Source organism: Nicotiana sylvestris, chromosome 12, assembly GCF_000393655.2.
Source record: "Nicotiana sylvestris chromosome 12, ASM39365v2, whole genome shotgun sequence".
Classification (NCBI taxonomy): Eukaryota; Viridiplantae; Streptophyta; class Magnoliopsida; order Solanales; family Solanaceae; genus Nicotiana; species Nicotiana sylvestris.
In genome coordinates, this window is record NC_091068.1 from 85,046,059 (window position 1) to 85,061,556 (window position 15,498).

The following is a 15,498-nucleotide window of genomic DNA, read 5'->3' on the forward strand; positions in this document are numbered from 1 at the left end:
GAGGTACTCAGATTCCTGTTGCTCGCACACTTGAGAAGGTTGTGCAAGGACTTCAGACACCGGGGGCACCACCAGCCTAGCCGGTTGCACCAGCTCGGGATTATATGGTACCAGTTATGCCTGATGACGAGTAGCGTCGATTGGAGAGGTTTGGTAGACTTCAGCCTCCGACTTTCAGTGGTATAGAGTGCAGATGCCTAGGGTTTCTTGGAAAAGTGTCAGAGGATTCTTCTTACAATAGGTATTTTGGAGACCAGTGGGGTCGTATTTATTACCTTTTAGTTTTCTAGAGCTGCCTTTACTTTGTGGGAGGCTTATGAGAGGCGTAGGCCTATTAATGCAGCGCCCCTTACCTGGCAGCAGTTCTTTATTCTCTTTTTGGAGAAGTATGTGCCACAGTCTCATAGAGAGGAGCTGCATAGGCAGTTCGAGCAGTTGCATCAGAGAGATATGATTGTGACGCAGTATGAGATAAGGTTCTTGGAGTTAGCTCGTCATACTATTTGGTTGGTTCCTATGGACAGAGAGAGGATCAGGAGGTTTGTTGATGGCCTCACATATCAACTTCGGATTCTCATGACTAGGGAGAGGGTGTCTGGTGCTACTTTTGAGGAGGTTGTTGACATTTCTCGCGAGATTGAGTCAGTTCATCGCCAGGAGCAAGATGAGAGGGAGGACAAGAGGCCTCGGGGATCTGGTAGTTTTGGTGGTGCTCCTTCGAGAGGCCAGTTTCAGCACGGCAGAGGTCGTCCATTCAGATATGCTCAGTCAACTCACCCAGTTCATCGTAGGGCATCATCGGGCCATGGTTCTCACAGCTCACATTAGGGTCATTCATCACTCAGTGCCCTACCAGCCCAAAGTTCATCCCGTGCTCCATTGGTTTAGGGTTCTTCCATACCAGGTCCTTCTACTGGTCATTCCGGTGCCAGAGGTTCCCTTTAGTCCCCGTTCCCCACACTAGGGAGTTGTTACGAGTGTGGAGAGTTTGGACATATGAGGAGGCAGTGTCCTCTTCTTCTTGAGGGTCCATCTCAACAGAGGGGTCAGCCCTCGACTTCAGCTCCAGTTACTTCACCGCCTACTCAAGCAGCTAGGGGTGGGGGTTAGTCAGCTAGGGGTCACCCTGGAGGGAGAGGTCGATCAGGTGGTGTCAGGCCCATTTCTATGCATTCCCAGCCAGACCAGATGTTATTGCTTCAGATGCTGTGATTACAGGTATTGCCTTAGTTTGCCACAAAGATGCCTCTGTATTATTTGATCCTGGTTCCACTTTTTCATATGTGTCATCATATTTTGCTCGTTATCTGGATATGCCCCGTGAGTCTCTTGTTTCATCTATTTGTGTATCTACTCCGGTAGGCGATACTATAGTTGTGGATCGTGTATACCGATCATTTGTGGTGACTATTGGGGGTCTGGAGACCCGAGTGAACCTTTTGTCGCTTTGTATGGTGGACTTTGATGTGATATTGGGCATGGATTGGCTATCTATGTGTCATGCTATATTAGAATATCATGTTAATACAGTGACGTTGGCTATGCCTAGTGTGCCGCGGATTGAGTGGCGAGGTTCGACTAATTTTGTCTCCAGTATGGTGATTTCATTTATGAAGGCCCAGCGGATGGCTAGGAAGGGTGGTCTTTCATACTTAGCCTTTGTAAGGGATGTCAGTGCAGAGACCCCTAGTATTGATTTTGTTTCTGTTGTGAGGGATTTTCCCGATATGTTTTCTGCAGACCTGCCAAGCATGCCATTGGATAGGGATATTGATTTGGTGTTGGGCACTCAGCCCATTTCTGTTTCATTGCATTGTATGGCACCGGGGGAGTTGAAAGAATTGAAAGAGAAGCTTCAGGAACTCATTGATAAGGGGTTTATTCGGCCTAGTGTGTCACCTTGGGGTGCACCTGTCCTATTTGTGAATAAAAAGGATGGCACGATGAGGATGTGCATTGATTATAGGCAGTTGAACAAAGTTACAATCAAGACAAGTATCCTTTGCCTCGCATTGATGATTTATTTGACCAGCTTTAGTGAGCAAGAGTATTCTCCAAGATTGATCTCCGTTCAGGGTATCACCAGTTAAAGACCAGGGACTCGGATATTCTTAAGAGAGCTTTCAGGACCTGTTATGGTCATTATGAGTTCCTTGTGATGTCTTTTGGGCTGACCAATTGTTACAACCCATATCCACGTGTGTTATTTCATGCCATATATTAGTTAACATAAATCCAAGAAGGAATTATCTTTGAGATGATAAGAAGTCAATCCTATTGGTCTTAAGTGATACAAGAGCGTATAAGGGTGATTAACAAGTATTACAAGTTAAATGAATCAAGGATGTTGTAACTTGTATTTTCAGGTAAATCTAGCAGTGCTTAATACACTCAAGAGGTCATGTATTAAGGTATTTTAATCATATAATATCCGTATCATAAGTCTTGAAGTCAAATGAGTTATGAAACAAAAGTCGACAAAAGTTGTCTCAACTTAGGTTCATAATGTTACTTAAATATTAGGTCAAATGTTTCTAATCTTTTCTCCTAATTTACAAGGAATTACGGGGTGATATACCAACCAAATTAAAGATCTATGATTCTAGTTTCCAACGCATTAAACCGTTTATCAATACGATCTCGGAGTAGAGAGATATTCGTATTTTTACGAGACTGCGCCAAGCACCTCTCTATGGGGCCCACTAAGGCGGTTTAAGATATTTGGACCTATATAGGATGCCTCCAACCCGTTTTAAGTCATTTATTCTCACTATCTTCAGACCTTAGAACCCTAGGAACATCCTCTCAAGGTTCTCTCAAGATTCAAGGCCCAAAAAAGGGCAAACAACACAAATCAAGTGTCGGGAATTCCGTGGCGCTAGTAAGTCTCTTGTTCTTCTTGTTGTTGCTCATTTTTGTGTCGTTCCAGCTCGTTTGAGAGGTTGTTTTAAAGGTTTTATGTTCTGTAAATACTCCCTCATGTTCTTAATATCAATCCTAGGTGATTTCAAGCCTTCTAAAGTGATTCTAGTGCAGAAAAACACTAATTGATCGCTAGTTTCGCTTTTTTGTTGTTGTGGCAGCATTGGAGGGATATTTCATGGAAATTTAAGGTCAAATTGGAGTTGTTCTTTCTGTATAAAGGTAAGGAACTTCTTACTCTATATGTATTTAAGATTATCCAAGTTGCAGCTAAACCATTGAGGCTAGAACTTGTGAAATATATATCGAAAGGCTTGGTAGTAATGTTATTATTTTGTGGACTGTTTTGCGTTGCTGTTGGGCTGCGTATTTTACTACTATTTTGTGGGGTTTTGGAGGAGGAAGGGTTTTGAGAAACACCATTTATATGTAGGGTTTTTGGATGATAGTTATTCGTAACATTTCCGGGTCGTTTGACACGACTACGGTGGTCGTCGTATGTATGGAGTGATTAGGCTGTGCGTGGACTATTTTGGGAGGCTCAATATGTTTATTATTGATGTTGTTTGGGCTGTTTGGTGACTATTTTGAATGGTGTGAAGTCATATATATAGGGGAGGTGCTGTCCGTTTCATCGTAAAATAGGTTGTGGTCGATACATAATAGTTATGACGCTTAAATGATAACGATAGTATCGTTTCTATTATTGTAGACTAAGGAGTTTTGACAATTGCATAGCTTGAGATTAGGGCAGTATATACAAGGCATGTGAGTCTATCCCTTTCTTTCTTTTGCACGACTCCGATTATACATAATGTAATGAACGAGCTTCCAAGATACTCTACTCTTAGAAGCTAGCAGTACTTACATTGTTTTCCCTCTTATGGAACGATTGATGTTAATGTTGCTTCTCTTATTCTTATGTTATCAATATTGTTGGTACTTCCTGATTCTTATAAGGTTCATAGTGAAGAGTTAGTCCTAATAACGTGTACAGAGGATACCGACCTTACGTCACTCCGAAAGGTTTAGAATGTGATTCTATGAGTCGAGCATGCATTATATATATGTATCTATTTTACTCTACCGAGCCACGCTATAGTTGGCCGAGTACGGCACCTATTGTGCAACCACTAATCAGTTGGGTTTTACCGAGCTCCACGTGACCGGGTACGATTCTACCGAGCCTTATGATGGCCGGGTATGTTTTTACCGAGCCTATTATGGCCGGGTACGATATGATGATGATGATGCCCACAGAGGCGAATGTTTTAAAGGTTTATGTATTTATACATATGTATCATGCATTTCATGTCAGTAGCCCTCAAAGGTACTAAGATGTTACAGGTTGTATATTCTCTATCCTTGCTTATATTACTGATCGTATTTATGGTTCCCTGCCTTACATACTCAGTACTTTATTCGTACTGACGTCCTTTTATTTGTGGACGCTGCATGTCGTGCTGCAGGTCCTGATAGACAGGTAAGTGCAGCTCCCCCACCACAGTAGGCTGTCCAGTTCAGCAGTGATTGGCGAGATCCCTTCTCCAGACTTGCCTTGGTCTTGGTATGCATTTTTGTTATAGATATTATGGGTATGTCGGGGCCCTGTTCCGGCTATGTTGCAGCACTTATGTTCCTTTAGAGGCTCATAGACAGGTGTCGACTCATGTATAGTTTGGTATGCCTTGTCGGCTAGTTTTTGTTGTATAGTCTTTCATAGTAGCGTGGTAGCTCATACCTTATATGTAGTTTCTTGATTGTCTGGTCATCCCCTGCTATGTATGTTCATGCCGTCATATTTTATTGTTGGTTGTCCATGATCTAGGTCTACCATTTATATTGATCTCGTCAGCCCTAAAAGATAATAATGAAGGTTAGATGAAATGTACGTTGGTGCTCGGCAAGTGTGGTCGGGTGCTAGTCATGGCCCTTCAGTTTGGGTCGTGACAAACTTGGTATCAGAGCAAGTCTGTCCTAGGGGTTGTCTATGAGCCGTGTCTAGTAGAGTCTTGATTATGGATGTGTAGCGCGCCACATTTATAATCAGGCCCCGGCAGAGTTGCGAGAGTTGAAGGTGCAGTTGAAGGACTTGCTGGATAAGGGCTTTATTAGGCCTAGCACTTCACCTTGGGGTGCACCAGTCCTATTCGTGCGGAAGAAAGACGGGTCGTTACGGATGTGTATCGACTATCGACAGTTGAATAAGTCTACTATAAAGAACAAGTATCCACTTCCAAGAATTGATGACCTGTTTGACCAACTCCAGGGTGCCAAGTATTTCTCCAAGATTGATTTACGTTTAGGGTATCATCAGGTGAGGGTTAAGGAGAAGGATATTCTAAAGACGGCCTTCCGAACAAGATACGGGCACTTTGAGTTCTTGGTGATGTCGTTCGGGCTAACAAATGCCCCTGCAGCTTTTATGGATCTCATGAATACTATATTTAGGCCCTATCTTGATGTGTTTGTGATTGTATTCATTGATGACATTCTAGTATATTCTCGTTCGGAGGCAGAACATGCGGGCCACTTGCGGATAGTAATACAGATGCTTCAGGATCGTAAGTTATATGCTAAGCTCTCCAAATGTGAATTTTGGCTGAACTCAGTGGCGTTCCGTGGCCATGTGATATCTGACGAGGGTATTAGTGTCGACACTCAGAAGATCGATGTAGTAAAGAATTGGCCGAGACCTACAACACCATCAGAAGTCCGCAGCTTCCTAGGGCTAGTAGGATATTATAGGCGGTTTGTGGAAGGGTTTTCCTCTATATCATCACCATTGACTAAGTTAACACAGAAAGCTACCAAGTTCCAGTGGTCTGACACTTGTGAACGTAGTTTTCAGGAGCTGAAGAATCGATTGACATCCGCACTAGTGCTCACTCTTCCTGAAGGAACAGAAGGTTATGTGGTATATTGTGATGCCTCAGGTATAGGTTTGGGGTGCGTATTGATGCAGCGTGGGAAGGTGATTGCTTATGCATCAAGACAATTGAAGAAGCATGAAAAGAATTATCCAACCCATGATTTGGAATTGGCTGCAGTAATATATGCTTTGAAGATATGGCGGCACTACTTATACGGCGTCCATGTTGACATCTACACAGATCACAAGAGTTTACAATACATCTTCAAGCAGAAAGAGTTGAATTTGAGGCAGCGTAGGTGGCTTGAATTATTGAAAGACTACGACGTCGAGATATTGTATCATCCCGGTAAAGCCAATGTTGTGGTAGACGCTCTCAGCCGTAAATCAATGGGAAGCTTAGTACATATTGAGGCAGGTAGATGGGGGTTGACTAAAGAGCTTCATCAGCTAGCCAATATGAGAATCAGATTGTTAGACTCTGATGACGGAGGTGTTACTGTACAGAATACATCAGAATCATCTTTGGTAGCCGAGGTAAAAGCACGACAATATGAAGATCCTATCTTAGTACGATTAAGAGAGAGCATTCAGCAGTGTAAAAGTATGGCTTTTGAGATCGGAAGAGATGGGGCACTGAGATACCAGGGCCGATTATGTGTGCCTAATGTGGCAGGGTTGCGAGAGAAGATTATGAATGATATTCATCAATCCCGGTATTCCATCCCGGCTCGACAAAGATGTATCATGATGTCAAGGAGCAGTATTGGTGGGATAACATGAAGAAGTCTATTGCAGAATTTGTAGCCCAATGTCCCAATTGTCAACAAGTAAAGATAGAACATCAGAAACCCGGTGGATTGCTTCAGAATATAGAGATTCCGACCTGGAAATGGGAGGTGATTAATATGGACTTCATTATTGGATTACCTCGCTCTTATCATAAGTTTGACTCCATCTGGGTGATAATTGATCGACTTACAAAATGTGCCCATTTTCTGCCAGTTAAGACAACTTACACGGCTGAAGATTATGCGAAGTTGTATATCAAGGAGATTGTTAGGCTTCATGGTGTGCCGGTATCTATTATATCAGACCGAGGAGCTCAATTTACAGCTAACTTTTGGAGGTCTTTTCAGAAGGGTTTAGGCACACAAGTGAATCTCAGCACTGCATTTCATCCGCAGACTGACGGACAGGCTGAACGTACCATTCAGACACTGGAAGATATGCTACGAGCATGTGTTCTAGATTTTAAGGGAAATTGGGATGACCATCTTCCACTCATAGAATTCGCCTACAATAATAGCTACCATTCCAGTATTAAAATGGCCCCATACGAGGCACTATACGGGAGAAGATGTAGATCACCAGTTGGATGGTTCGAAGTCGGTGAAACAGAATTATATGGGCCAGATTTGATTCACCAAGCTATTGAGAAGGTGAAAGTGATACAGGAGCGATTGAGGACGGCACAAAGCAGGCAAAAATCTTATTCTGATGTCCGACGTCGTGATCTAGAGTTTGAGGTTGGTGATTGGGTTTTCCTGAGGATCTCACCAATGAAGGGTATTATGCGTTTTGGGAAGAAAGGTAAGCTGAGTCCAAGGTATATCGGGCCGTATAAAATTCTTCGACGGATTGGACAGGTTGCTTATGAGTTAGAATTGCCATCCGAATTGGAATTTGTCCACCCGGTATTCCATGTATCTATGTTGAGGAAATGTATTGGAGACCCTTCTCGAGTCGTCCCTATCAAAGATGTACAAGTTACAGAGGACCTATCATATGAAGAAGAGCCAGTGGCGATATTAGATCGACAAGTCCGCAAGCTGAGAACAAAAGATGTAACTTCCGTCAAAGTATTATGGAAGAACAAAAATATGGAAGAAATGACATGGGAAGCAGAAGAGGAGATGAAGTCTAAATACCCTTAACTATTCCAGAATGAAGATAACAAGGATGCTGGTGGAAGACAGGATACATTGGAAGGTGAAACGGCTCTATGAGGTAAGCAATAATTTGAGAATACTCCTCCTTAATACAAAATGGTGATATGTAGATAATATAAATATGCATAATGCTTTGTGTAGCCTTGTGAAGCCATATGTTGGGCTTAATTGCTTGCAAGTTTTGCTAGTTACCATTTTATAGGGGAAAATTGATCGGAAATTTCCATTGGAATCCACGATGATTTAAACTCCCCATAAACCCTTACATTCGAGGACGAATGTTCCTAAGGGGGGAGGGTGTTACAACCCATATCCACATGTGTTAGTTCATGCCATATATTAGTTAACATAAATCCAAGAAGGAATTATCTTTGAGATGATAAGAAGTCAATCCTATTGGTCTTAAGTGATACAAGAGTGTATAAGGGTGATTAACAAGTATTAGAAGTTAAATGAATCAAGGATGTTATAACTCGTATTTTCAGGTAAATCTAGAGGTTCTTAATACACTCAAGAGGTCATGTATTAAGGTATTTTAATCATATAATATCCGTATCATAAGTCTTGAAGTCAAACGAGTTATGAAACAAAAGTCGACAAAAGTTGTCTCAACTTAGGTTCATAATGTTACTTAAATATTAGGTCAAATGTTTCTAATATTTTCTCCTAATTTACAAGGAATTACGGGGTGATCTACCAACCAAATTAAATATCCAGGAGTCTAGTTTCCAATGCATTAAATCGTTCATCGATACGATCTCGGAGTAGAGAGATATTCGCATTTTCGCGAGACTGCGCCAAGCACCTCTCTATGGGGTCCACTAAGGCGGTTTAAGATATTTGGACCTATATAGGATGCCTCCAACCCGTTTTAAGTCATCTCTTCTCACTATTTTCATACCTTAGAACCCTAGGAATATCCTCTCAAGGTTCTCTCAAGATTCAAGACCCAAAAAAGGGCAAACAACACAAATCAAGTGTCGGGAATTCCGTGGCGCTAGTAAGTCTCTTGTTCTTCTTGTTGTTGCTCATTTTTGTGTCGTTTCAGCTCGTGTGGGAGGTTGTTTTAAAGGGTTTATGTTCTGTAAATACTCCCTCATGTTCTTAATATCAATCCTAGGTGATTTCAAGCCTTCTAAAGTGATTCTAGTGCCGAAAAACACTAATTGATCGCTAGTTTCGCTTTTTTGTTGTTGTGGCAGCATTGGAGGGATATTTCATGGAAATTTAAGGTCAAATTGGAGTTGTTCTTTCTGTATAAAGGTAAGGAACCTCTTACTCTATATGTATTTAAGATTATCCAAGTTGCGGCTAAGCCATTGAAGCTAGAACTTGTGAGATATATATCGAAAGGCTTGGTAGTAATGTTATTGTTTTGTGGACTGTTTTGCGTTGTTGTTGGGCTGCGTATTTTACTACTATCTTGTGGAGTTTTGGAGGAGGAAGGGTGTGGAGAAACACCATATATATGTAGGGTTATGGGCTGATAGTTATTCGTAACATTTCCAGGTTGTTTGACACGACTACGGTGGTCGTCGTATGTATGGAGTGATTAGGCTGTGTGTGGACTATTTTGGGAGGCTCAATATGTTTATTATTGATGTTGTTTGGGCTGTTTGGTGACTGTTTTGAATGGTGTGAGGTCATATATATAGGGGAGGTGCTGTCCGTTTCATCGTAAAATAGGTTGTGGTCGATACATAATAGTTATGACGCTTAAATGATAACGATAGTATCGTTTCTCTTATTGTAGACTAAGGAGTTTTGACAATTGCATAGCTTGAGATTGGGGCAGTATATACAAGGTATGTGAGGCTATCCCTTTCCTTCTTTTGCACGACTCCGATTGTACATAATGTAATGAACGAGCTTCCAAAGATACTCTACTCTTAGAAGCTAGCAGTACTTACATTGTTTTCCCTCTTATGGAACGATTGATGTTAATGTTGCTTCTCTTATTCTTATGTTATCAATGTTGTTGGTACTTCCTGATTCTTATAAGGTTCATAGTGAAGAGTTAGTCCTAATAACGTGTATAGAGGATACCGACCTTACGTCACTCCGAAAGGTTTAGAATGTGATTCCATGAGTCGAGCATGCATTATATATATGTATCTATTTTACTCTACCGAGCCACGCTATAGTTGGCCGGGTACGGCACCTATTGTGCAACCACTGATCAGTTGGGTTTTACCGAGCTCCACGTGGCCGGGTACGATTCTACCGAGCCTATTATGGCCGGGTACGATATGATGATGATGATGCCCACAGAGGCGAATGCTTTAAAGGTTTATGTATTTATACATATGTATCATGCATTTCATGTAAGTAGCCCTCAGAGGTACTAAGATGTTACAGGTTGTATATTCTCTATCCTTGCTTACATTACTGATCGTATTTATGGTTCCTTGCCTTACATACTCAGTACTTTATTCGTACTGACGTCCTTTTATTTGTGGACGTTGCATGTCGTGCTGCAGGTCCTGATAGACAGGTAAGTGCAGCTCCCCCACCATAGTAGGCTGTCCAGTTCAGCGGTGATTGGCGAGATCCCTTCTCCGGACTTGTCTTAGTCTTGGTATGCATTTTTGTTATAGACATTATGGGTATGTCGGGGCCCTGTTCCGGCTATGTTGCAGCACTTATGTTCATTTAGAGGCTCATAGACAAGTGTCGACTCATGTATAGTTTGGTATGCCTTGTCGGCTGGTTTTTGTTGTATAGTCTTTCATGGTAGCGTGGTAGCTCATACCTTATATGTAGTTTCTTGATTGTCTGGTCATCCCCTGCTATGTATGTTCATGCCGTCATATTTTATTGCTGGTTGTCCATGATCCAGGTCTACCATTTATATTGATCTCGTCAGCCCTAAAAGATAATAATGAAGGTTAGATGAAATGTACATTGGTGCTCGGCAAGTATGGTCGGGTGCTAGTCATGGCCCTCTAGTTTGGGTTGTGACACCAATGCCCCCGCAGCGTTCATGCATTTGATGAACAACATGTTTTGGCCTTATCTCGACTCGTTTGTGATTGCTTTCATTGATAATATTTTTGTGTACTCGCGCAGTCAGGAGGAGCACGCGGAGCTTTTGAGAGTTGTGTTGTAGAGATTGAGGGAGGAGAAGCTTTATGAAAAGTTCTCCAAGTGTGAGTTTTGGCTCTGTTCAGTGGCTTTCTTGGGGCTCGTGGTGTCCAGTGAGGGTATTTATGTTGATCAGAAGAAGATAGAGGCGATTCAAAGTTGTCCTAGACCGTCCTTAGCGATAGAGATTCGCAACTTTTTTGGTTTGGCGGGTTATTACCATCGGTTCGTTCAGGGATTTTCATCCATTGCATCACACTTGACCAAATTCACTCAGAAGGGTGCTTTGTTTAGGTGGTCGGATGAGTGTGAGGCGAGCTTTCAAAAGCTCAAGACTACCTTGACCACAACACTAGTGTTAGTTTTGCCATCAGCTTCAGGTTCATATACAGTGTATTGTGATGCTTCGAGAGTTGGTATTGGGTGTGTGTTGATGCAGGAGGATAGAGTTATTGTGTATGCTTCTCGTTAGTTGAAGCCCCATGAGAAGAACTACCATGTACATGATCTAGAGTTGGTTGTCATTGTTCACGCGTTGAAGATGTGGAGGAATTATTTGTATGGTGTGTCTTGTGAGGTGTTTACTAATCATCGTAGCCTCCAGCACTTGTTCAAGCAGAAGGATCTCAATTTGAGGCAGCAGAGATGGTTGGAGCTGCCGAAGGATTATGATATTACTATCTTGTACCATCGGGAAAGGACAATGTGGTAGCTGATGCCTTGAGTAGGAAGGTGGTAAGTGTGGTGAGTTTGGGGTATATTCCTGTTGGGGAGAGACCTCTTGTAGTTGATGTTCAGGACTTGGCCAATCGGTTCGTGAGGTTGGATATTTTGGAGCCCAGTTGGGTATTGGCTTATGTGATTTCTCGGTCTTCTTTATTGATAGCCTCAGAGAGCGCCAATATGATGATCCTCATTTGCTCGTCCTTAATGACAGAGTTCAGCACGACAATTCCAGAGATATAACTATTGGTGATGATAGGGTATTGAGGATGCAGGGCCGGATATGTGTACCCAATGTCGATGGGTTTCGGGAGTTGATTTTAGAGGAGGCCCATAGCGCGTGGTATTCCATCCATCCCGGTGCCGCAAAGATGTATCAGGATTTGAGATAGCATTATTGGTGGAGAAGAATGAAGAAGGATATTGTGGGATTTGTAGCTCGGTGTATCAACTGTCAGCAGGTGAAATATGAGCATCAGAGATCGAGTGGCTTGCTTCAGCAGATAAAGATTCTAGAGTGGAAGTGGGAGCGGATCACTATGGACTTTGTAGTTGGGCTCCCGCAGACTTTGAAGAAGTTCGATGCTATTTTGGGTGATTCTGGATTAGCTGATTAACTCCTTGCACTTCATTCCTGTGTGTACTACCTATTCCTCAAAGCTGTTAGCAGAGATTTGTATCCGAGAGGTTGTTCACCTGCATGGGGTTCTAGTTTCCATCATTTCAGATAGGGGTACTTAGTTTACTTCACAGTTTTGGAGGGCTGTGCAGCGAGAGTTGGGTACTCAGGTTGAGTTAAGCACAACTTTTCACCCTCAGACGGACGGGCAGTCCGAGCACACTATTCAGATATTAGAGGACATATTGCGCGTTTGTGTCATTGATTTTGGAGGGTCATGGGTTCAGTTTCTACCGTTCGCGGAGTTTGCTTATAACAATAGTTATCAGACGAGTATTCAGATGGCTCTATATGAGGCTTTATATGGGAGGCGGTGTAGATCTCCAGTTGGTTGGTTTGAGTCGGGTGAGGCTACGCTTTTTGGGATAGACTTGGTGCAGGATGCTTTGGACAAGGTGAAGGTGATTCAGGAGCGACTTCGTACAGCGCAGTCGAGACAAAAGAGTTATGCTGACAGAAAGGTCCGTGATGTATCTTACATGGTTGGAGAGAAGGTACTACTGAAGGTTTTACCCATGAAGGGTGTTATGAGATTTGGGAAGAAGGGTAAATTGAGTCCTCGGTTCATTGGGCCTTTTGAAGTGCTTCGGAGGATTGAGGAGGTGGCTATGAGCTTTCTTTGCCACCTAGTTTGTCGAGTGTGCATCCGATATTTCATGTTTCTATGCTCCGGAAGTATATTGGCGATCCGTCTCATGTTTTGGATTTCAGCATGGTTCAGTTAGATGATGATTTGACTTATGATGTGGAGCCAGTGACTATTTTAGAGCGTCAGGTTCGAAAGTTGAGATCAAAGGATATAGCTTCAGTGAAAGTGCAGTGGGAGGCTGCCTGGGAGACCGAGCGGGTGATGCGGAGCACATATCCTCACCTATTTGAGGCTTCAGGTATGTTTCTTGACCCATTCGAGGAGAAACATTTGTTTAAGAGGGGGAGGATGTAACGAACCTACCAGTTGTTTCATGAGTTACTGCTCTGTTTCCCTCATTTCTGCTTCTTTACATGTTGTTCAGCTGTATTTCATCGCAACGTGTTGGTTAGTTTGGGTATAGAGTGGTTTTGTAGAGAAATGAGACACTCCGTCTCTTAAGTTGGCCTTTTAGTTGGAAAAATCAACCGGAAGTTGACTTGTTAGTAAACGACCTCGGAATTTGGTTTTTATGATTCGTATAGCTTCGGGAGGTGAATTGGGACTTAGGAGCGTGATCGTAATGTGTTTTGGAGGTCCGAGGTATTTTTAGGCTTGAATTGGCAAAATTGAATTTTTGGCGTTTTCCGGTTAATAGTGGAGATTTTGATATCGGGGTCAGAATGGAGTTCCGGAAATTGAAGTAGGTCCATTGTGTCATTTGTGACGTGTGTGCAAAATTTTAGGTCATTCGGACAAGGTTTGATAGACTTTTTGATCGAAAGCAGAATTTGAAAGTTTTGGAAACATTAGGCTTGAATCCGAGGGTGTTTTGATGATTTGATGTTGTTTTGAGTGATCTGAGGGTTGGTATAAGTTTGAATAGTTTTATGTGAATTTTTGTACTTTTGGTTGAGGCCCGGGGGGCCTCGGGATGAATTCGAATGATTTTCGGAAAAGTTTGTCTTTGGAAATGAGCAGCTGAAGTTGTTGCTCCTGTTATAACCGCACCTGCGGATTGGAGACCGCAGGTGCATGATCGCAAAAGCGTTAGGGAAGCTGCAGAAGAGGCCATGGGCTAGAGGACCAGAATTCGCAGGTGGGAAAGCTTGAACGCGCCTGCGAGACCGCAGGTGCAGAAGGTAGGCGCAGGTGCGGTTCTAGGAATTTAAGTGAAAACCGCAGAAGCGGTAGTTTGGCCGCAGAAGCAGTAGCGCAGAAATGGAAAAGGGACCGCATTTGTGAAATCCCTTGGTCATAAAGTATATAAGGTTTCCTTCGCGAATTTTTGCTAAGTTCTCCATTTTTTAAGACGGGAAGTGAGCTAGGGCAGTAATTCATCAAGGGAAATCGAAGGTTATCATCTGGGTAAGCCACTTAAGCTTCATTACTTGTGTTTATGGCCATTTTTCCATTGTTTAATCATGGAGTTAGTGGAAATTAAGGACGAAAATCGGAGGATTAGGGCTTGAAATTGGAGACCTTGATTTGAGGATTTGAGGGGTCGTTTATGGTCGAATTTTGATGTATTTGGTATGTATGAACTCGTGAGAGTGTAAGGATTCTAGTATTGTGATTTTTATCGGAATCCGAGTCGTGGGCCCGGGAGTCGGGTTTGACCAATTTCGGGATTCTTGATGTAATTTGATTATTTTCGCATGGCCTTCATTCCCTTTAGCGTATAATTATGTTATGATTCTATTTTTGGATAGATTCAACGCGAGTTGAGGCCGAGTTGAGAGGCAAGGGCGTCGCAGAGTAACATTTCATCCGGTTTGAGGTAAGTAACCATTGTAAATCTAGATCTGAGGGTATAAAACCCCGGTATTTCGTATTGTTTTGATAAATGAGGTGACGCACATGCCAGGTGACGAGCGTGTGGGCGTGCACTGGTAGGGATTGTGACTTGGTTCGTCCCGTAGCGGTTATTAAGCCGCGTATTTGATTTGAAATCTTGTGATATCTCGTGTTTTGAGATGGATACTATATTTTGGGTTGTACGTCGTGTTTGGGGCGTTGTGCCGACCTGTTTAGACACTTAGGGGTATTTTTACTACCTTCCTCACTCTATTTGACTTGAAAGCATATGCTCAGTCATGTTTTACCTGTTTATTGTTTAAAATCTGGTTTCATCACTCTACTTCTTAATATATGAAAACTGTTTGGGTTGGGTTCTCTGATTTTCACCGATATGCCCAAGTGGCCGTGAGGTTAATGACTGAGAGAGGTTGAGTGCCTTTTACGCCCCGCAGTATTACGTCGATGTTATGCTCTGCAGTATTATATTACGATGATGTTACCCTCTGCAGTAATATATTACGATGGTGTTACGTCTTGCAGTGTTAAGTTACGACAGTGTTGTACCTAGCAGTATTACATTACAGTGATCTTACACTTCACAGTAATAAGTTACGACAATATTGCTCCCTGCAGTATTTTACGTTGAATTTGTCGTAAGGTAATTGACATCAGTCCAAGGAAAAGATTATTTGGGCATTAGAAGGATTATGCTATTTCACAAGTGATTAGTAAATTCATGAAGGTGAAAGGGGGAGCAAGTTACAGAAAAGGAATTTTTGTCGAAGTTTGGCATTTTGGGATAAAATACGGCCCGAGCTAAAATACTTGGTATTTATGG

The 15,498-nt window shown here is 42.4% G+C and overlaps 1 protein-coding gene across 1 annotated transcript; it reads left to right on the forward strand.

Annotated features, from left to right (window-relative positions):
* Positions 1-12,513: 12,513 nt before the first annotated feature.
* LOC138883307 (uncharacterized) lies at positions 12,514-15,247 on the forward strand. The gene is made up of 3 exons (XM_070163988.1): positions 12,514-12,726; positions 12,954-13,119; positions 15,201-15,247. The coding sequence occupies exons 1-3, from the start codon at positions 12,514-12,516 to the stop codon at positions 15,245-15,247; spliced, it is 426 nt and encodes a 141-aa protein (XP_070020089.1).
* Positions 15,248-15,498: the final 251 nt, after the last annotated feature.